Source organism: Ictidomys tridecemlineatus, chromosome 1 (assembly GCF_052094955.1).
Source record: "Ictidomys tridecemlineatus isolate mIctTri1 chromosome 1, mIctTri1.hap1, whole genome shotgun sequence".
In the NCBI taxonomy this organism is placed as follows: Eukaryota; Metazoa; Chordata; class Mammalia; order Rodentia; family Sciuridae; genus Ictidomys; species Ictidomys tridecemlineatus.
The window spans coordinates 141,533,724-141,556,858 of NC_135477.1; the positions used below are offsets into that span (position 1 = coordinate 141,533,724).

At 36.5% G+C, this 23,135-nt stretch overlaps 1 protein-coding gene and 1 long non-coding RNA gene across 2 annotated transcripts in view; one reads left to right on the forward strand and one right to left on the reverse strand.

Moving 5' to 3' along the window:
• Window positions 1-6,386: 6,386 nt before the first annotated feature.
• Window positions 6,387-9,126, reverse strand: LOC144377411 (uncharacterized). Its single transcript, XR_013438385.1, has 2 exons — window positions 7,377-9,126; window positions 6,387-6,528 (listed from the first exon to the last, which is right to left on the reverse strand). It is a non-coding gene; the product is annotated as an uncharacterized LOC144377411 (long non-coding RNA).
• The window catches only part of Dtwd2 (DTW motif tRNA-uridine aminocarboxypropyltransferase 2), a 168,983-nt gene continuing 154,870 nt past the window's right edge, over window positions 9,023-23,135 (forward strand). Inside the window, exon 1 of the mRNA XM_005338542.5 lies at window positions 9,023-9,356. Within this exon, the coding sequence (XP_005338599.2) occupies window positions 9,139-9,356 (218 nt within the window). The 5' untranslated portion in view covers window positions 9,023-9,138. The remainder of the gene's footprint in view (window positions 9,357-23,135) is intronic.

Sequence of the window (23,135 nt, forward strand, 5' to 3'; positions counted from 1 at the left end):
AATTAATGAATTATTTTTTTTAAACAAAAAAGGTATTTTAGGAGAGAAACATTTCAGTTTGCTATTCTCTTTGCTAAACTGCACTTACACATTTTCTAAAAGAAACAAAATAAATCATCTATCATATTCCTGTAAAATGGCATTTTTAATTCATATATGCTTTGTGTATAACGTGTTTCCAAAGTGTAAAATCTAAAATCTCCCATGTGACTGCCACAATGAATGCACTCATACATGGAACATCTGATATTCTAACATTATTTGAATGCTTAGTTTTTCTTTAAACTCCCCCCTACCTTTTTTTGGCAATAGTCACATCTGCTTTAGCAATTATGTGAGTTTTTTTTAAAATATATTTTTTAGTTGTTGATGGATCTTTATTTTATTTATTTGTATGTGGTGCTGAGAATTGAACCCAGTGCCTCACGCATGCTAGGCAAGTGCTCTACCACTCAGCCACAACCCCAGCCCCAATTATGTGAGTTTTAAACTTTCTTCTGAAAAAGAGTTTTAAAAACATTTATGTTGCTCATATATTACAGCCATTATCTCTTTGGTTACTTGAAAAGCTATAATAAAAGTAGAGAGAAATTAAATTAAAACCATTCTTAAGAGAACTTATGCCACACATGTTTACTTCCTCAGTTTCAGCTCTTTTGCCAGAAGAGACAATGGTAAAAACATCTCTAGCCTCTAACTGAATCATGTGAGTGATCATGGATTAGTTAAGAAAGAGCAACTCAGGAAATAGAAATTCCAATCTGATGTAATTTCATGATGCCAAACCATTTATTATGCTCTAGGCATCTTGAATCTGTACCTTTAAAAATTGGGAAACAAATAACTACTGAACAGTGTGGAAAGAATGAAAGAGAAACAGAAACAAGCCAGGCATTAGAAGGTCTTGTTTTCTAAACCCAGCTTTATCACTTAAAATAGCCATGTTAATTTAGATTAATTTAGACTTCATTTTCAGAGACTGTCATCTTTTCTCATCTATCAAACATAGATAACAGATACCTTATTTACATTATGAAAGTGGCAGGAAAGAACAAATAAAATAACATTGATAGAAGAACTTTATAAATTTCAAAGTTCTATGCAAATGTAAGTTATAATTTCAGAAACAACATCAGGGCTTTGCTATAATACCTTCTGTTGCAGCATGGAATTCATCATATGCTGCTCTATTTCAGATTGTTCGAAGAAGTATGTCAGTAGCAAGGCTGCATCATATTCATATGCGCAGGAATTTCTAGGTTGGTATTATAATGAAATACAAAGGATACTTATTTTAGAATTCTATTTTTGTTAAATTACATATATACCATTTCAAGGACTTACATTTGTTTTGAGAATTCTCAGATTTTTCCTCACTCATTTGTTTCCTATTCCTTTTACCACAAACTCCACTCTCATCTTGCCCTCCTGAACAGTAAGTTAAAATAAATGTTTATAGAAGAACCAGAGGTTCTTATTTATGTTCCAGATCTTATGGATGCCTACAGCCCAATCAAAGGGATATGAAATGAGTTCATGGTGCTGCTCTAGCTATGGTAAAATATAGCCAAGCAATGGCTCATTTTCCCTGGTCCACCCTTCTGAAATCAGGCAAACACCAGGCATTTCTAGGGAAAAGTTGAACTCCTTTTATTTTTTGTAAATCAAAGCATTCTTCGTAATATCAGTATCAATCTTCAAATCCATATGTTTATCTCTGATCTTTCCTTAATATTCCAGACATCCACCTGAGTATTTGAGGGTCCTTGCTGATAAGTAGGTTAAGTATAAGAAGGGTAAGGGATATAGGACAATTCCTATCCTCGAGGTCCTTGCAGGTTACTATAGGAAATCATATACAGGGTTGTTGCTTTGGAGAAAGCAGGTGAGCAAAACTGAACTTCTCTCTGCTCATTTCTACTAAATACAAACACATTGTATATACAATGTATTCATGATCTGCACAAGTAGTAGCTTAGGTAGAACAGTGTTTTTTTCTCTACTCAATGATTGTGACTCTATATACAAAACACATCTCTAATTTTTTTATTTTTTATTCACTGATGGACCGTGATTTAATTTATTTATTTGTATGTGGTGCTGAGAATTGAACCCAGGGCTTCACACATGCCAGGCAAGCACTCTACCGCTAAGCCACAACCCCATCCCCACATTATCTTTTTTTTTTCAGTTTTCCGCGGACACAGCATCTTTGTATGTAGTGCTGAGGATCGAACTCAGGCCGCATGCATGCTAGGTGAGCGCGCTACTGCTTGAGCCACATCCCCAGCTCCAAACCACATTATCTTTTTTTAAACATATTTTTTATTTGTAAGTGGACACAACCCCTTTATCTATCTATCTATCTATCTATCTATCTATCTATCTATCTATCTATCTATCTATCTATCTATCATGCTGAGAATCCAACCCAAAGCTTCAAATGTGCTAGGCGAGCACTCTACCACTGAGCTACAACCCCAGCCTCCTCAAACACGTTATCTTTTTAAAAAAAATTTTTTTTGTTAATTAACCTTGTAATTTTTTTTTTTTAGTTGTAGATGGACACAATACCTTTATTTTGTTTATTTATTTTTATGTTGTGCCGAGGATCAAATCCAGTGCCTCAAATGTGCAAGGCAAGCACTCTATGGCTGAGCCATATCTCTAGCCCCTGGACCTTTATTTTATTCATTTATTTATATGCAGTGCTGAGAATTGAACCAGTGGCTAACACAGTCTAGGTAAGCACTCTATCACTGAGCCACAATCCCAGCCCTAATACACATTATCTTTTAAGTGAAATTCATAGTACCCTATTTCCCTTTACATTTCAAGTTGAGAAGAGAATAATTAGAGAGATTGGGCCAGGGCTTATAACTTTCAGTTATTGGCTCAAATGAGGAGACTTCTAGAACTATTAGTGTTTATTCGGTTTTGCAGAACAAATACCCTGGTATTAAGCATCACTGTTAAAAGATTCCAATTTACAGAATCTCAAACAGTTATTGTGTGATCTTGTTACTTAATTTCTCTAGGCCTGTTTCTTTCTTTGTAAAGTGGAAACACTCATATTTACTTGATAGGTTGTTGCTAAGATTTTATGAGATAGAGCTTGTAAGGTAATGCCTAGCGAGTGAAAAGTTTTCAGTAATATGTGCTTTTCCCCAAGACTGATTAATTATCAATGAATTATTAATTAAATAATATTTTTAGACTGAAATATTATACATGCCAAGGTCTTGGTAACTTTTTAGTCATTCTAATTTTAATCATCCTGTGTCATATTATTCCTACTTGAATTTTATACTTGTTTCACTTCAACATCTTACAGAATTTAGAACTACAAGAATAGGGAAGAGGGCTGGGGATGTGGCTCAAGTGGTAGCGCACTTGTCTGGCATGCGCAAGGCACTGGGTTTGATCCTCAACACCACATAAAGATAAAATAAAGATATTATAAAAAAAGAATAGGAAAGAAAAACAAGGGAAAGAAGGGATTGTGACAATGAATTATTGCTGTGGGGAAAGTTTCCTCCAAATCAGATAGTTTACAAACAATACATACCACACAAATGTCATGCTTGTATTCAACCTTTCCCCCAAAACTTTTAAATTGCCAAAGCAACCCCCCCCCAAGTAATACATAACCTAACAAAGATTAATCGATTTTTGAAAAAGGAAGAGAGAGAACTGGGCATGGTGGCATGTATGTACAGTCCCAGATACTCAGGAAGCTGAAGTGGGAGCATTATTTGAGTTCAGGAGTTTGAAAGCAGTTTGGGCAACATAATGAGAACCTGTCATCAAAATCAAACCAAACCACCAACAAAAACAAAATACCCCCCCCCCCCAAAAAATCAGCAAAAAAAAAAAAAAAAGTTTATTACTGAGATTTCTTTGCTTCTTTTTCCTTCCGAGTAGTGGGGATTGAACACATGATAGGAAAGCACTCTACCTCTATCACTCAGCTACATCCATAGCCCTTCTGTGTTTTTATTTTGAGGCAGGATCTGGCTACGTTGCTCAGGCTGGCCTTGAACTTGCAATCCTCCTGCCTTAGTCTCTACAATGGCTGGGATTAGATGTTTCCCACTATGCCTGGCTATTTATATTCCTTTTAATGAGAAAAACCTTATTACTTTAGGTAAATTGCAATGGTTCATAACTTTGGTGCCATCTGGTTTAACTAAGGAGTTACAGATTGTTTCAATAGGTTTGAGGTAGAACCTAAGACTATATCAAGTAATTATGAATGCTCCATAGAGGATTCTAATCACCCCAATGATTGAGAACTATGTGTATAGTGGAAAACTCTAAAGATCTGAAGTAACAAAACTTGAATTTTCTACTTGGTCATTTTCTTTGCTTAGCCTCTCATCTGTAAAAAAAAGTATCTTAGGTGAGATGAATGGTTTTCAACTCAGGATGCAAGACAGAATTCATAGGAGTACTGGTGCCTGCAAGATTTCCACTCAGGTACTGTTGATCTGACTTGGGGTGAGGGGTAAGTTTTCTCAGGTGATTCCAATGTAAGCTAAGATTGAGAAGCAATGGCTAGAACATCTTTAAGTTCCATTCTACCCTAAAATCAGCTGATTTTGGTAACTAAATTAATCTTTGTTTCATTAAAATAAATTAAGCATTTTGTCAGTCATCTGATTAGATTTTTAATTATTTAACTCAAAATGTTTAATTCAAAATATGAAAATAAGTGTGTTAAAAAACTAGGGTTTGAAAAATACAAATCCAATAAACAAGATGCTTTAAAAAATAGTGTAAAATCAAAATTTTGTGTAAGGCATAATACATTTTCAAGTGAATTAAATCTAAAATTTAAAGAAAATACAAAAGTAAAACCGCATAGCCAGGAAATTGGAGTAGATCTCTGAAGAAAATCTGACAGAAAAACAATAACAAAAATTTATTTAGAGCTACTATCAGGAACTTAAAAAAAAAGATAGACATTATGTCAGTGGTCTATCCAATGAAAAATGGTCTAGCAGATATTAGTGAGATGTTGGGGGAAAAGCCTGAAGGAAGGCCTTGCAGAGAAAGACAAGTTTGACCCCTTCACTAGAGTTCAAGGGTGTAGTGAAATGCACAGGAAGCTGGGGTTTGAAGAAGAGAAGACTCCCCATCATCAATGAGGTCATTTAAGAACAATTTAGGTCAAAACAATCATGCAGATGTGCTTGAGAACTTGTATTAAATACAAGCATCACTAGACTCACTACTAATTCACAAAAGACTAGAAAGCAGGGAATGGAATTAATGAAACTGTTTCTACTTGTATTACTTGGAACTAGTCAGATAATTGGATTTATTTATTTATTTATGGTACCAGGGATAGAACCTAGGGGACCCTTAACCACTGGGCCACATCTCTGCCCTTTTTGTTTTGATCCATAGCCTCACTAAATTGCTTAAGGCCTTGTTAAATTGCTGAGGCTGGCCTCCAACTTGTAATCCCTTTGCTTTAGCCTTCCAAGTTTCTGGGATTTCAGGCATGCCACCATACCCACTGTAGATGATTAATTTTGATATCTAATTTCCACATTTTTCTAGAAATACTGCTTACATGTTCATTGTGTAGAATATAAGGGAAAAAAAATGAAAATAGACCCCAACCTCAGCATCATGAAATTTGATGTTCTGTATACGTATTTCCATTTTTTCCATATGCAGTTTGTATGAATTTGCATCATAAATTTAGTTGAACAAATTTATGGTGGGCAGAGACATGATTTTTACCTCAGGTAAAAATCATTACTTTATAAGGTAAAAGGGAATTAAAGCTGCTGCTGGGGCTGGGGTTATGGCTCAGCGGTAGAGAGCTTGCCTCGCATGTGCAAGGCCCTGGGTTCGATCCTCAGCACCATATAAAAATAAATAAAAAAAAATTATATATATATATATATATATATATATATAAAGCTGCTGCTGATTTGACTATCCTGTCTTATCTATGTGCAAATGGAAGTGGTACAGAAAGAGAGGGGTGGTCAGAGAAAGGTATTGGAAGAAGCAGAAGAGTTTTGAAAAATGAGAGGACTCAGTCTATCATTGCTGGCCTTTTAAGACAGAGTAATGGGACAATGAGACAAAGAACATGGGTAACATTTAGAAGCTGGATATAGTCCTTAAGTGATAAGCCAGAAAGAAAATAACAAGGAACTGAATTTTGCCAACAACCTAAATGAAAAAGGAAATGGATTCTTAAGAGTCTCCAAGGGGAATACAGTCTAACATCTAGATTTCAGTCCTGTGCAATCCATTATCACATTCCTGACATATAAAACTGTGTGTTGTTTTAAGTCACTAAACCTGTGGTAATTTGTTACAACAGTAATAGAAAATGTACATAGCAAAAAAAAATCGTCATCTTTGTTTCGTTTAAATCAAGGTTTATCCAGTGCTGAATTCACATTTTCTTGGATTTGCAGGATATTCAATTATTATCATTATCAGGCCCTTTCTTCTCCCACTGAAGTATCCTCTTCTTCCCGTAAGACCAGGCAAGGTTGTCTTCAAACCACACAAAGACCCATGGAAAGAAGTATAATGGTTAGGTTATCTACTTGAAAGATAAACAAAACATAAGTTAACATCTTACTAAAATGTCTTGCCACGGGTAAATTGGTTATATCTCATCGATATTTTATTCCCCTTCCTAGTGCCTTGGAATTTTCCAGAAGGTGGGGTCACTGATAGTCTTTATTCTGAAACCAAGTATGCCACTGGTAACATCACATTTTCTCAGTTTTTTTCAAGATCAAAGCTCATAAATCTGGATGGTGGGTGAATTTCCTGCCTCCGAGAGGGGAAACTGACTCTCTTTTCTGATTATATCTTTTTTTTTTGTTGTTGTTACTAGGGATCTGGAGAGTGAAGCCAGGGGTGCTTTACCACTGAGCTACATCCCCAGTCCTTCGTATTTTTTGTTTTAAGACAGGTTATTTTTTGTTTTAAATACAAAGGTATTTTTTGCTGATGCTGGCCTCAAACTTTTGATCCTCTTGCCTGAGTTGCTGGGATCACAGAGGTGAGCCACCGGGCCCAGATTAGGGGTTGTTCTTTAAAGAGAAGTACAGAGGGCACAGACCACATATATAACAATGGAAACAGACTATGCAAGATGAGAAAAACATGAACAAGGGAAAAAGTAGTGGGAGAGCTAAATGGCTGGATTTTAAATCCTTTGCAGGGTAGTCAATGATCTGATAGGGATGTTAAAGAGAAAGCCAAAGATGACTCATTTGCTATCTCATAGCAATGTTGGGAGCCTAGAGAAATCTTAAATGACTTAAGAGAATATTTCTTTCTTTCTTTCTTTTTTCTTTTTGATACTAGGGATTGAACCCAGGGACACTTACCATGGAGCCACATTCCCAGCCCTTTTTAAAATTTTGAGACAGGATCTTGTTGAGTTGCTATTGCTGGCCTCTAGCTTTCAGTCTCTGGCCTCAGCCCCCAAATCACTGGGATTATAGGTGTATGCCACAGTACCTGGAGAGAGCACATTTATGGAAACTAGAGAGGAGCAGATTCCTTTGGTTTAGATAGTCACAGAAAAGTGTACTTATGCAGTTAACAAGTTGTTTCCCCACCAGGACATAATGGCACGTGCCTATAATCCCAATGGCTCAGGAGGCGAGGCTGAGGCAAGTGGATTGAAAGTGGGAAGCCAGCCCAGCAATTTAGTGAAACTCTCAACAATTTAGAGACCCTGTCTCAAAATACAAAATAATAACCGCGGACACAGTTCAGTGATAATGCAATGCACCCCTGGGTTCAGTCTCCAGCACTAGGAAAAAAAAAAAAAAGGAAAGAAAAATTTAAAGCTCATTCTCCTAAATCTGTAGCCAGGATTTATTTAAATTTTGGTTCATCTTCTTTCCTATAGTCTCTGTGTTTAATTTATCTCCCAATTCCAACTGGCTTAAGTGTCAATTCTTTTTCTCATCCTACTACCATCAAATGTGGCTTTTCCAGACATTTTCTAACCTTATATAGGGTACTCCAAAAGAAAAGAGGGGTGTTGTTTCCAAGGGAAAATAGTGCGGAATAGTTGAAAACAACAACCCTGTATTCTATTCACAAATATTATTTTAAGATGACTGAGAAAACTGACAGAGAAACATTTTAAGAATTATAATATTACTCCATTATATTATTGGTAGTCCGTTTTATTAATCCTTCTTGACAAAAAAAAAATTAGTATAATTGTGATCATAAAACAACTCACATGATTGATGAAAACCAAGTTTAATTCTTTAAATGTTGTATGTTAGCAGAAATAACAGGAAACATTACAAATGAAAAGAAATCAGCACTCATTTTGGGCAAGAAGCATTTCTAACCTCATTCTGAGTAAGATTACATTTTGATTTTTTAAAAAACTGAGCTACCTGGCTATTTCAGTTAGCCAGAAGCTATAAAACATTGGGGCAAGATAGTTACCTTTTATGGTTTTTTCAACCATAAAACCTACATATACTCTAGTCCAGGGCTCCTGTTGCATCTTGATCCCAAGGGTCTCGGACAATTTAAAAACTTCATTTAACAACTATTTGGTGTGTACTGTGGAAGAGTATGAAGAAATATCAAAGGATGGGGCACAGGACATAGTATGAAACAGAGCAGCAGAAGAGTTCTGTTTTCAGTAGGCCTTTGTTGGCCATTTAGCTACCAAGTACTTCAACTAGCTACTGAAACTACTCTGGATGCACTTCAGCTGGGAATTCAGTAAATTCTTATAAACTGTAGCCAGAACGTAGGAAATTCAGAATTCCATCTTATCCTTAGTTTTATGGGTATTACATTCAAATCTGGTTATCTGGAGTGCTTTGGGAGAGGACGCCCTTAGCTGTCTTAGGGATGCGGCCTAATTTCACCTACAGTGCCACCCACACAACTCATGCTTTCCTACCCGGTGACACGTCCCTGGCCAATAGGCTCGTTCCTTCCCCGCAGCTGGGCGGGACTCCAAGCCCGGGCACCGGAGACCCGCCCCCATACGTGGCGTGCGTGAGTGCGTGCTGCGTGGCGCCAGCGGCGTAGGCTGGTTTCTATAGCGCGTAGCGCCCCCCAGCGTCAGTAAGTCCTCAATGCGACGGCCTGACCAGAGCACTGGCCATGGAGCCGCAGAAAGAGGCGCGAACACCTCCCGACCTCATCGTAAGGCCGCCAGAGGCCTTGAGATCTCAGACGCTTAGTGAGGAGGAGCGGCAGGAGGGCGGTGCATCGCTGGTAGCGTCCACCTTGGATGCAGAGGCCGATAGCGCGAGTGCCGAGGGCCTGTGGGAGTTGCCTGTGGAGCCGGCTGAGCGGAGGCCCGAGTGCAGCCGCTGCAGGTGACCGCGGGGCCGGGGGGCGGGGACTACAGCAGGTGGCGGCCTTCAGAGGTGCAGCGCTCCCTGTCGGGAAGGAGGACTCTGGCAGCGCGGTGCTTGGTGCGGCAGTTTAGGTTGGTGGACTTGGAGTCGCTGAAAACGCCTAACATCGCTCTTTAGTAAGAAGCCACTTATTAGGTTCGATTATTTAGCCTGACGTCCTGCAAGATATTGGCGTATTATGGGATCATCAGGCATAAGTTCCATTTCCAAGAAACTTGAGAGTCTGAGAGGGAGCTCTTAAAGGTGTAATGACAATACTTGCAGTGCTTAAGTAGCATAGTCTTCTTACAAAAAGCAAAGTAAAGCAAAACAAAACAACAACAAAATGGATTGGAGGAGAGGGACAAGCAAGAAGGCTACTACAATAATTAAGGTTGTTATTCAGAATTCTGTATTTATTTAGAAATACTTACTGAGCACCTGAAGTATGCAGGCTCTATTTTGGGTCCCAAGAACGCAGTGATGAATAAAGTATAGTCCCTACTCTGCCTGGGGGAGAGTAAGTTTTTTAGACAAGCAAAATAGCAACAACATTGAATGCTCATAAAATGTCTGTTTACGTAATTTTTGGGGTTACCTCCGTGGTCTGGTGTATTTTGGGATTGTGAAATTTGCTTCCTCTGCTTGCTTATTTTCAGTATTTTCAGATATACCAGTCTTTTTACCTCCTGTATGTACCTAACAAGGCATCTCTTTCCCTGATTACAGCAGATCTCTATCAGTCATCAGCAACCTCCATGTGGATCCTTTCCTTTTTTTTTTTTTTTTTTTTGGTCTGCTTTCCCTTACTTTGACAAAATACCTGAGATAATCAACTTAAAAGGAGGAAAGGTTTATTCTGGCTTATGGTTTCAGCTCATGGTCACTTGGCCCTGTTCCTTTGAGTTTGTGGCGCACAGTACATTATGGTGGGGAACACTTGGAAGTGGAGGAGTCCTGTTCACTCCTGGCAGACCAGGAAGTAGAGAGAAAGAAAGTGGCCTGAGGTCCCAATATCCCTTTCAAGGTCATGTTCCCATTAATCTAATTTCCTTCCACTAGGTCCCATCTTATTTCCACTAGCCCCACTTCTTAAAGATTCCACCATCTCCCAGTAGTGCCATGGCCAGTAGCCAAGCCTTCAACACATGGGCCAAACTAAATTAAACCAAACATTTAGATCCAGACTAAACCATGCCTCTATTTCCTCACCTTGGAATCAAAATTGTGCAGTTTGCCATTAGATATAACACTGCCCCAAAATAGCTCTCACTAAAGACATCAGCAACCTCCTTAGGGAACTTTTCCTTTATTTACCCCATGTTAGGGATTGAATATAGGACTTTGTGCTTGCTAGGCAAGAGATCTGTAACTGAGCTACATCCCCAGCCTTTAATTTTTTTTTTTTTTTTTTTTTTTTAAGACTGGTCTCACTATGTTGCCTAGGCTGGGCTCATACTTTGTGATCCTTCTGTTTCTCAGCCTCTTGAGGAGCTGGTTTTACTGCACCTGGCTCACTTTTTACTAACTCTTTTGGCAGCATTCTGGAGTTGAATATTCACTTCTTGAAAACTTACTTCTTTGGTTTCCCTTTGATTTTATTTGGCTTTTCTAACTTAGTCTCCTTTGCCTATTCTATTTAAACTCTAAATGTTCAGTTTCCTGAGATCTGGGTTCTAAGGTTTATTACTCTTCTAACCCTACACAGTTTCAACTTGTGATCTTACCAGGTTTCATGGGTTAGGGATTACCCATATCTCAGTTTTTCTAGCCCAGACCTTTTTATCTGAGCACCAGACCTACACATTCATTTTTTATTGTCTTCTTTGCTAATCACTGACAATACCGTGGAATCCATGTCCATGTGAGTGTTTATTCTCTTGCTGGATACAGACAATTTAACAGCAAATAATCATCCAAATGTGTAATTACAGACTGGAAAAAAAAAAGCAATGATGGAAGAGAATGGGAAGCTATGATAGAAAATACCTAAGTGGTGTCAGAGGAAATCTCTGAAGAGATAACATTTCAGTGGTTCTGAATAGTGGTTCTGAATAGCAGTTCTGAATAGACTAAAGAGTACATGATAAAGCTTGCATAAAATCTTTAACCAAAGAGTCTTCCTTTCACCATTTTATTGAGTCCTCTTCCAAGATTTCTAAATGGTATCCTCTAACCCCCTTAGACAACTGGTTCAAATGAGCTTCATTCACATACTGCTTTGTGCAAAACATTGTCCTTTCTAGTCACAAATTATCCATTTGAAAACAGAGGGATGGAGAAAATCATTCTAAGAAGAGCAGAAGGACAGAATGTGGTTGAATGACTTTAAGAAGTACTTTACTTTGGACATTTTAACCTTTTCCAGGAACTAGATTGTAAGACTTCAGAGGAAGGTATTGTGAATATAAGGATAGTTGTATATTTTCTAGATGTACTCTGTATAGATGACCCTTCATTTAATGATGGTTTGGTTTATAGTTTTTCAACTTGGTAAGAGTGCAAAAGCCATGTGCATTTAGTAGAAACTGTGCTTCAAATTTGAACTTTGGTCTTTTGCTGGACTGGGGATATGTGGAACTTCTCTTTAGATTCTGGCTGCAGCAGCTCCCAGTCAGTCTGTGGTCATGACCAATACTCTATGTATACTGTGTTCCTAAGTTATTGTGTTCTTTAGGTTACACTTATTAAACACGTTTTGACTACAGTATTTTCAGTGTAATATGGGTTTATCAGACCTAATCATATTGTAAGTCAAGGAGCATCTCTGTATAATCAACACTCAGTAAACCTTTCAGGAGGATGGATAATTTGTGACTAGAAGGGACCATGTTTTGCACAAAGAAGTATGTGAATGCAGCTCATTTAAACAAGTTGTGTAAGGGGGTCAGAGGATACCATTTAGAAATCTTTGAAGAGGACTCAATAGGATGGTGAAAGGAAGAATCCATGGTTAAATTTTTTGCAAGCTTTATCATGTAGTCTTTAGTCTATTCAGTCTATTATGAATGCTGTTTATACTTTTAAAAAATTAATTGCATATGGTTAGTAGATATTTATATTTTTAAAAATAAAAATGACTTGCTGGATTTTGTTTCCATTGACTTTCAGTTAATACTTTAGTATTATAATTCATCCTAACATTTCTTTACTTTGCTTATTTCTCATGAAATTTCTTTTAAAAGATTTTCTCCTCCTTGGCATACATTTTATTTGCTTTGATTGAATAGAAGAGAACATAGTTTTAGAAAAAAATACAATTCTAGAATTAGGGAGAATGTTTAGGTGCTATCAATAATGTATAAATGAATTGATGGCTACTTATATTTTATTTGATTGGCCTGCTAGAATTCTACTAGTTTCCTGGATGATCTTTATATTTATGCTTACAGTATTTTAAAAAATGTATTCTTAGAGTTGAGCAATCAGTAAATCTCCATTATTTGGCCATCAACTTACATAGTATTCATTTTGCTAAATACATTACTATAATTGTCACTGCCTAGGGAGTCCTAGAAATTAGGTTTGTTTGGGAAATACAAACTCGATTTAACTTCTCAGCATAATCTTGCTCATTAGAAATATAACACATCTTAAACATGAGTGGAATATTCTTTAAAAAAATCCCAAACTTATTTATTATTACATAGTATAGATTCTATAAACGTATTCTTTTCTTTATGTGTTTCTTGTTTATAATTCATTATAGGTAATGAACTACAATAAGATTTTTGTTCCTCACATATACATGTATGTACTACAGAATGCATTTGGAAAGAGTTTGAAAATCATTGAGGCCCCAAGGCTCTGAATAAAATAGGAAAAAGACTCTTTTGAATTTTTCAGAGTGAAAATCTTTATAATTTTGCTTAGATTAAAATCCTTTTGCAGCTGGGCTCAGTGGTACCTGACTGTAATCCCAGTGGCTCAGAGGCTGAGGCAGGAGGATGATGAGTTTAAAGCAAGGCTCAGCAAAAGTGAGGTGCTAAGCAACTCAGTGAGACCCTGTCTCTAAATAAAATACAAATAAGGTTGGGTATGTGGCTCAGTGGTTCAGTGCCCCTGAGTTCAATCCCTGGTTAACCCCCCGACCCCTAAAAAAATTCTTTTGCAGACTTTTAAAGTCTTACTTAAATTATATAAGACTAGAATAGGAAGTTTTAAATTCTTTTATAAGTATATGATATCCTTTTGCAATCTTTAAAATCAGGACATCATGGGAATAAGAGCCAGAAGATAAGATTACACATATTCTTCAAGTCATTAGTGCTTCACAAATATTGATAGTCTTTAATTTTGTTAGAAAATCACATGTAGTATCTGTGTAAAGTATGTTGTCCTTTTCTTGTTGGATTCTGCAAAATTAGCTTCTTTCACAGATGATATATGCAGTATGTTTTAGGAACACATAAGGACATGTACCAAATTATGGTTATTTTGAGTTGGGATATGGGGAAAAAGTCATGGAAATCTTGGAATTGATATCTAAGCTGAAACAGAAGGACATAGGGAAAATATTTAATCTGGCTTCTAATATTTATGGTTAACTAGGGAAGAAACTAGAAGTTGAGGGAGGGAACAGTATGTTCTGGCAGAGTGATCAGCATGTATAATAGTATTTAGAGAATTTTACAGAAATGAGGCTACAGAGATTAGTGACAGTTGGACTAGAAAGGGCCAAATAAGCTCTGTCAGGATGTTTGGGTCTAATGCTGCAGAACCTGCCAAACCAGCCACTGAAATAACTATTATTTTGAATGGTGATGGCAATTTTGACTTTTAAAAAAATATATATATATATTTTAAAGATGTTGATGGATCTTTCTTTTATTCATTTATTTATATGTGGTTCTGAGAATTGAACCTAGTCTCTCACACATGCTGGGCAAGTATGCTACCACTGCGCCACAACCCCAGCCCAAGTTTGGCTTTTATAGGGGACTTTTAGCCATATCATTTATACTTTAATTAATTAATTAGTTTTTTTAAAAAAATATTTTATTTTACGTGGTGCTGAGGATTGAACCCAGTGCCTCATGCATACTAGGCAAAACGCTCTACCTCCAAGCCACAACCCCAGCCCATATACTTTATTTTATAGAAACATGAAACTGAATGATGATGTAATGGTAAAAGGCTTGACTAGAAGAGTTATTCCAGAAAGACAGGAATCCTAATTACACATCTTCTGTGGATATTGCTGTGAGTTTGAGGAGAAGTCATATACCACTTAGAAATCATCATTCAGAATAATAATTTCTAAAAACTATGTTAAAATCTGTTCAAGGGAAGAAACAGCAAGGAAAATGTTCATTCAAATTGATTCAGACCTTGAAACAAGTTTTTCTTTCTCAAAGCCTTTCTTCTCAAGAAAAGTACAAAGTTTTAAGGATTATAATAAACCACATCTATGAATTTAGCACCCATTTATGAACCGTCAGCCATCTGCTAGGGACACACCAGACCTCCATACTTTGCATACTATATTTTATTACTTCTTGTAACAACTTTTTGGAATTGATGATGCTGTTCACTTTATTATACTTTCTTACTGTATTTTTTCCCCTGTGTTGGATATTGAACTCAGGGTTTACTGTTCATTTTTAAATACTCAGGAGATAGAGGTAACAGGCAAATTGCAGAGTTGAATCTTTAGCTTCAGGCCACTTGGCTTCCAAGCTCATACAAGTACCTTACTTCACACTCCAGTGGAAGAGGTCTTAGAATTTTATTTGCACAGGAGGTATAGTTACTAGCGGAAGTGGGTCACTAAAGCTGCAAGAGTAGTTGTGATTTTTCATACTTTTTACCTCCCTACTGGGTATTGAACCTAGGGGTGGTCTATCACTGAGCCAAGATCTCTAGCTCTCTTAATTTTTATTTTGAGACAGGGTTTCACTGAGTTTCTCAGGCTGGCCTCAAGCTTGTCTTGCTTCAGTCTTCTTAGTCACTGGGATTATGGGTGTGTGCCATCTTGCCTAGCAGTTTTCATACTTTTAAAGTTAGTAACAAATGCCTGAACTTTTCCATATTCTTTATGCATGAGTAATCTGGAGAAAAAAGTGATGTGGATACCAGTGTTGTGGGGGTAGGGAGGTAAGGATGAAGGTGAAGAGGAGGAGAGGGAGTAGGGAGAGGGGAAAGAGAAAGGACTGCAAATGGTTAGGAAGAATGCAGGAGCCACAAACTGCCATCATATAGATGTTTTACACAGTATTATTACAGCTTTTATATTAGTTGCTAACAATTAAAGAAAATAAGACTTTTATATAAAAAATATCTAATTTCTGGCTTCCAAGAAAGTAGGAAGATCTGCCAACTCAGGGACTACTTCCCTGAACAGTAGTTGGTTGAGCTGAATATTGACTGTGCCTGTAGATTGGGCATGATCTGTCCAGGTCCTCTTAGCTCTCAAATCATTCCTGCCTAACTCATTTGTGTCCCCAATAGACATTTTTGTTTTGTTTCTGGGTCTCATCTATATCTTTGTGCCTAGTTTGATTGAGCAGTAGTGTAATATCTGTTTGTATGTTTGGGTGGGAAAAATGAAAAATGGCAATTTTAAGGGTAATTGATTTAGAATAATTGAAACTGTTCACTTGGCATCAACACTTGGGGGAAAAACTACTTTGGCATGCTTAAAGACAACTGGATTATTAAGGATAATTTTTAGGATAAAAATTAGGGATTCTAAACAGCATACTACAGGGACAAAGCAACATCAATGTCTATAGCAGCACAATTCACAATAGCTAAACTGTGGAGCCAACCTAGATGCCCTTCAGTGGATGAATGGATTAAAAAAGGTGGCATTTATACACAATGGAATTTTACTCAGCAATAAAAGAGAATAAAATCATGGCATTTGCAGGTAAATGTATGGAGTTAGAGAAGATAATGCTAAGTGAAGTTAGCCAATCCCCCCAAACCAAATGCCGAATGTTTTCTCTGATATAAGGAGGCTGATTCATAGTGGATAGGAATGGGGAGCATGGGAGGAATAGATGAACTCTAGATAGGGCAGAGGGGTAGGAGGGAAGGGGAGGGGGCAGGGGATTAGTAAGGATGGTGGAATGTAATAGACATCATTATCCAAAGTACATGTATGAAGACGTGAATTGGTGTGAACATACTTTATATACAGAGGTATGAAAAATTGTTCTATATGTGTAATAAGAATTGTGATGCATTCTGCTGTCATGTATTTAACAAATAAAACTAATAAAAAACAAAAACAAAGACAAAACAAAAAAATTAGAGATTCTGAAAATTTGACCTTTTGTATACATCAGAATATCATATTCCCAAAAGAAAATCATCAGCAATTTGTTCTTTCCTGTTATATAGAAAATAATATTTATTCTTTGAAGTAGTTTATTCATAATACATGTACAAAGCTAACAGATTTTATAAATTACTGTGGAAGCTAATCATATGTTCAAAGTTGAGCAAAGATGATATGTGTCAAGAGAGAATTTTTTCCTAAATCTTAATTAAGTCTCCACAGAGGAGTGACTAATTTTAAAAAACACATTAAAGATTTCTAAATGTTTATTTTCCCTAAGAAAACTAAGAATTATATTAGAACCCTCAAATAGTTTTCTTCAAACAACATCAAAACACATGAATTCCTTAAGTTCATTTGAAATTTGGTATTATTTAAAAGGAGTTCACAAGTTACAAAGTGCTTTTACATGTACATTTTTATTTAATCCATGAGACAACCTTGTGATTAAAATAGCGCTTTCCTCTTTTATAGAAGATGATCAAGGTCAGGTGACTAATAGGAGGCACAACTGCTTTAGTTTTCATGTTTTTATTGCCATGCTACATAATAATAAATTATGCTTAAATGAATAGTATGACAGCCTTTATTTTCCGTGATAAGTATTTGCAGTGAGGTGTTTCTTGGTCATCTTCTACATAGAATCCTTTTTCCTTTGGCTATGGCTACTTTTAATAATTTGAAATGAACAGTTTTTAATTATTGCCCCTTTTAAGATCCAACCTGTATCTCTTCAATCTCGTACTTGCCTATGATCAGTTCTCATTTCTTTTGATGGTTTCTCAGTTTGCAGTTAGAAAAACATGTTTGAAGATATTATTGATAGGAATTGATTTTTTACCTTCTGCTGAATTTTCATTTGCTTGATTTTTGTTTTCTCTGTTGAAAGCTTAGTAAAAAGATTATGGGGAAAGAGGGAGCATGAAATGAAATAAGTGGAAGAAATGTTCCAGTGCTACTCAAGGAAAACAAAAATGAAAAGGCATGCAATAACCTGTTGACCCAGTGGTAAATCTCTGATCTGTTTGTTTATGTAAACAAGTTATTTGTCAGGCTAATCTTTCATATTTTTGAATTGTGGTATTGACAAGGCTCCCTGGTTGCCAAGCTGCACAATCAGTCCAGTCAATCCAATAATCCCTGCTGAGTAGTGATAGTGGAACATTGGAATGCCAGAGCAGCAGCCACAGTCTGGGTGGAGTCCAAGAGTGATCACTGACTGCTGCAACATAGAGTTGGCCATGTTGGTGCAGTGTGCCAGGGCATGCTTACCTGCTACCCCATGGGCTCTGGGCTGGTGAGAACACCTGCTGCATAATCTGACTCCACACAGCACCAAAACTCTGAATCCTGAGCATTCCCGATTCTTATCTCAATCTCCTGGGAAGCTGTGATGGCAGGCCACCACAAGAAAATAGAAGTGGGACAGACGTGAATGAATGTTCAGACTCAAGGGTAGCATAGTACTTTTCCAAACCCTGATTAGCATAAATTTGGATCAATAGGTACTTTTCTAAACACTGATTAACAGACATTTGGACCAGTAATGTTGACCCAAGTGCTATATAAACCCCTAGACCAGCACCCTCAAGCAGCAACCTTCTTGAGTCCACTCTTACCCTGTAGGAATTCTGTTTCTATTCACACTTAAATAAATCCTACTTTTAACACTCATTCTTATCTGTGATTTCATTATTTGAATTCTCAAGAGAAGAACCCAGAAAGATGAAGTTGGTGGTGAGTTGCTGTGGTCTGCTGCAACATTGCAGGGCGTAGAGCTATAGTATGTTCCTGCACTCTGCAGAGGACAAAGCTGTGGAAAAACTCTGGTTTCAGTATCATGTTCATAATATATATATTTTATTTTAACCATCTCTAAGTTTACAATTCGGTAACATTAGACACATAATATTCAGTAATCACCACTCTGTACCCCAAATTTTTTCATCATCCTAACATAAACTTTACCCCCAGTCACTTTGCACTTCCTCAGCCCTTGGTAACTTCTATTTTTTTTTTAATAATTTTTTTTTCTTACTGCTGCTAAGAAAGGATTTTATGTATTTATGTGGTACCATGTGGTGTTTATACATTGTATAATATATATATATATATATATATATATATATATATATATATATATTGTGTAATGCTTAAATCAGGGTAAAAAATACCTATCTTGATTTTTTAAATGATAAAACATTCAAAATCCTTTATTCTAGCTTTTTGAAATGTATAATACATTCTCCTTACCTGTAGCTATTGTACTGTACAATTGTAACCTAGTACCCATTGATCAAGTTTTTATTCCTCCCTCCGTGTGCTGTCTCTGTCTTCTGTTAACCTCCATTCTACTCTCAACTTCTAGGTTACTTTTTGTTTCTGTGAATTCACCTATTCTAGATATCCCATATAAGTGGAATCATATAATATTGTTCATCTGTTTTTGCTTATTTTACTTAACATAATTTTTTCAAGTCCACCCATTGAAGTATATATCAAAATTTCATTACTTTTGTATGTGCAGTCCATATTTTGTCTACTATTATTCACCCATTTGTTCATAAACACTAGTTGTTTCTACTTCTTGACTTTTGTGAACAGTGTTGCTTCAATATCTGTTCTAGTGCCAACATTTAATTCTTTTGGATATGTACCTAGGAATTTCTGGGTCACATGATCTGTGCTTAATTTTTTGAGGAATTGCTAAACTGTTTTTCATAATAGCTGTACCACCAATAATGTATGAGGTTTCTGATTCTCATATCCTTGCCAATGCTTATTGTTTTTAAACTAGGAATTCACACATTCCAGGAAAGTGCTGTACCACTGATCCACAGCCCTGTCCTCCTTGGTTTTTTTTTTTTTTTTAAATAGTTATTTTAGTAGTTGTAAAGTGATAGCTCATTGTGATTTTGATTTGCATTACTTCAATTATATTGAACATCTTTTCATAATTTTACTGGCTATTTGCATATCTTCTTTGAAGAAATGTCTATTTAAATCTTTTCTACAGAAAAATTGTAATGAATGGGCTCTTAACTAAAGTTTGACTAACTGGGTTTGAATCCTCACTCTCTGACATTAAAGAAGTCACCAGATATTGTGTACTTCAGCTTCACCAACTGTAAAGCTGAGATAATCATAGTTGTCTACTTCATAGTGTTTTTAGGGGAATCACATAACTTAAGATGGCCAGAGTGCATTTTGTACAATAAATGCTCAAGAAATGTTAAATATATCTTTAGGAATCTGAGAATGTTCTGCTTTAGCTTGAAAGAAAGGTGAATTATAGTCAATATAGCAAAAATTTTTTGAGCTTAAAAAACCTTTTTTGTTGTAAAATATGCAAATCACATAAACTTTGCCATTTTTATCATTAGAAAATATAATAAGACATTGTTATATAGTGGTAAGAGCACTGAACTGAATTCATTTTTCTTTACTAAGGAGAAAGGAGAACCTGATCATAATAATATCATAATGATGAAGTCATCATTGCTATTCTAGAATGGGTATATGTTAGATCAGGTTATAACTTTTAATTTTTTTTAAAGAGAGAGAGAGAGAGGGAGAGAGAGAGAGAGAAGAGAGAATTTCAATATTTATTTTTTAGTTTTCGGCAGACAGAACATCTTTGTTTGTATGTGGTGCTGAGGATTGAACCCAGGCTACACGCATGCCAGGCGAGCGTGCTACCACTTGAGCCACATCCCCAGCCCTATAACTTTTAATTTTGAAATAATTTTATTTTTAGATGTTATTTTGAGACAAGGGCAAGCCGAGGCTGGCTTTGAACTTGCCAGTCCTCTTGCTTCATCCTCCCAAGTAGCTAGGGTAAAAGGTGTGGGCTACTACACTTGGTTGAAATTATTTTAGACTTATTGAAAAGTTGTAGAAATAGAAGTTATCAGCGGCTGAGGAAGTGGGAAGTGACTAGGGGTAAAGTTTATGTTAGGATGATGAAAAAGTTTTGGGTACTGAGTAGTGATTACTGAACTCTGTATACCTTTCACCTAATAACTTAATAGAGTAATTGCACATAACTAGGGTAATATTATTAGGGGACAGATTGATGAGAATGGTGGGAATATAAGGTTAAGAGAATAATTCTATAAAATGGACCCACTGTGCTGATCCCCACATACTTTCTTTGCCAAAAAGCAATTTGCCTGCCGCCCTGCCTGGTCTAAGTACACAGGATATATCACATTCCTCAGCAGACTACCTGTTATCTGCAAGGAAATGAAGGAAGAAAATAATGTTGATAAGAAGAACCCAGATTATTTTGAAAGGAGAGATTTTTGTGAACAGTGCTGCTTGAATATCTGTTCTAGTGCCAACATTTAATTCTTCTGGATATGTACCTAGGAATTTCTGGGTCTTTCTTTTCATAGACTAGATTCTGGGAGATAAGGATAGTTCTTTCTAGCCATAAACTTTGTAAGAATGTATGGTTAAGAATCCAGTGAGTACTGGTCAGCAGGGGCCAAGGTGACCCAGAGTTGCCATGACAGTGGGGACTTGAATGTCTGATGTTATGCTGCTGTCAGTCAAAACTCAAGAGGTGTGGGCTGGGGATATAGCTCAGTTGGTAGAGTGCTTGCCTTACATACACAAGGCCATGGGTTCAATCCCTCGCACCAAAGTCAAGAGGTGTACCTGGGTGGGACTCTCTGGAAACTTCTCTGGGATCCCCAATAAAACTGAAGTTCAGGTAGCATGAGCTTTATGTTTGTGTCAGTTCCGCCTTGTTCTGAGAAGACTCACTCTCTCCTTTGAGAGTATCTTCTTTTTCTTTTCCTATCCATTCTATAAACTCATAACTCTTTCTCTGAGCGACATGTCTGAAATCTTTCTGACTTGGTTACAAGAATAGGGGTTTGAAGAAGGGGTCTTCATGCTGCCTCAGTTTCTCAGAAGGCCCTAGTTTTGTAATAATATCAAGAATTGTAAAAGATCTGAGATTTTACCCTATTTGCAAGTGGAAAAGTTAATGTGCTTATTTTTAAAATGTGAAATTCCTGGGTCAAAGATGAAGGCTTTAATAACTCATGACACGACAGGTAGCATGAACTTTCTGTTTGTGTTAGTTCTCCCTTGCTCTCCCTTTCCACTCCAGGTCCTATAGGGGTTTCACAGAGAATACAAGTTGGATGATATGCACACAGTGGGTTTGCATCACAGCTGCATTTATGGTTCCTGAATCTTTTATAATAGATCACAAGGAAAACCTGTCCTTTGCTCCAGAAGATCAATTTACCTGTGTATTCTGAGGCTGTTCACATAAAGATATCTTTGAAAAGATATTCCAGAGCAAAATTTAGTGTCTGACTCAAACATACAGAAATGTAAGAGACTCATGGAGTAATCAAAATTAAGAAAAGAGCATTGGTACACTACTATGTTCAGAACTCACCAGTTTCTCCACTGAAGTTCATTTTTCTCTTGTTTAAAATATAAATCAAAATCCCACATTTATAGTCTTCTTTTGAGGTTTACCTTTGTAAATTTGCTAGAATAGTACAGAAACAGTGATAGTCTGCTGTATGTCTAGAAAACTGATATAGATGTTCAGAGACATTGTAGAATTTTGATAGTATCAATATAGCTTCCTGGCCAGGATATCCAAGAGTGTCAGTGATATCAATTTCCTCACAGGAGACATTACTAGATGAATAAGGCACAGTAGTAACTGAGAAGATATTAGGAGATACCATCCTTGGGTCTAATGTTTTCTTATAGCTACCAGTACAAATTATTACAACCTGGTAGCTGAAAACAAAAGAAATTTGTTCTCACAATTCTGGAAAGCACAAGACTAAAATTGGTGGCTACTTGGTAATTCTTGATGTTTCTTGACTTATAGACTCATTGCTGCATTCTCTGCCTGTTTTTCACTTTGATCTCTCCTCTGTTTATAAGTTCTTTCTTCTTTTTTTTTTATAACAATCACTCTATTGAATATCACCCTAAATTCTGAGATACTTAATTACATTTATAAACGTGATTTCCAAATAAGGTCACATTCACAGATACTAAGGATTAGGACTTAGACATCTTTTTGGGTGATACTGCTCAACTCATACTGTCTTGTATGTCTACACCATCATTTGAGTTTGCTACAAATTCAAGACCAAGGATGTGTTTACTTGGGCCATTTTTTAAGATTGTATTGTTACTGAGCAACCTTGAAAGATAAGATCTTTAAGAGGAGAAATACATATCAGGCAATAATTGTATTATAATATGAAAAATGTGGTTTAGGAGCACAGAGGTAAAAGGAGGGAATCACTACTTGGAGTTTCACAAGAGAGTACTATTTAAACTCCTCTTTAGAATCTGGTTTTTCTCAGTGCTGTTGCTCCATCATGTATTTTTATGATTCTGTACTTATTGTCATAGATTCCCAAGCTCCATTCTGTCATCTATCCAATTCCCTTTCACAAAGTTTATTCTAAACATCGGGGCCT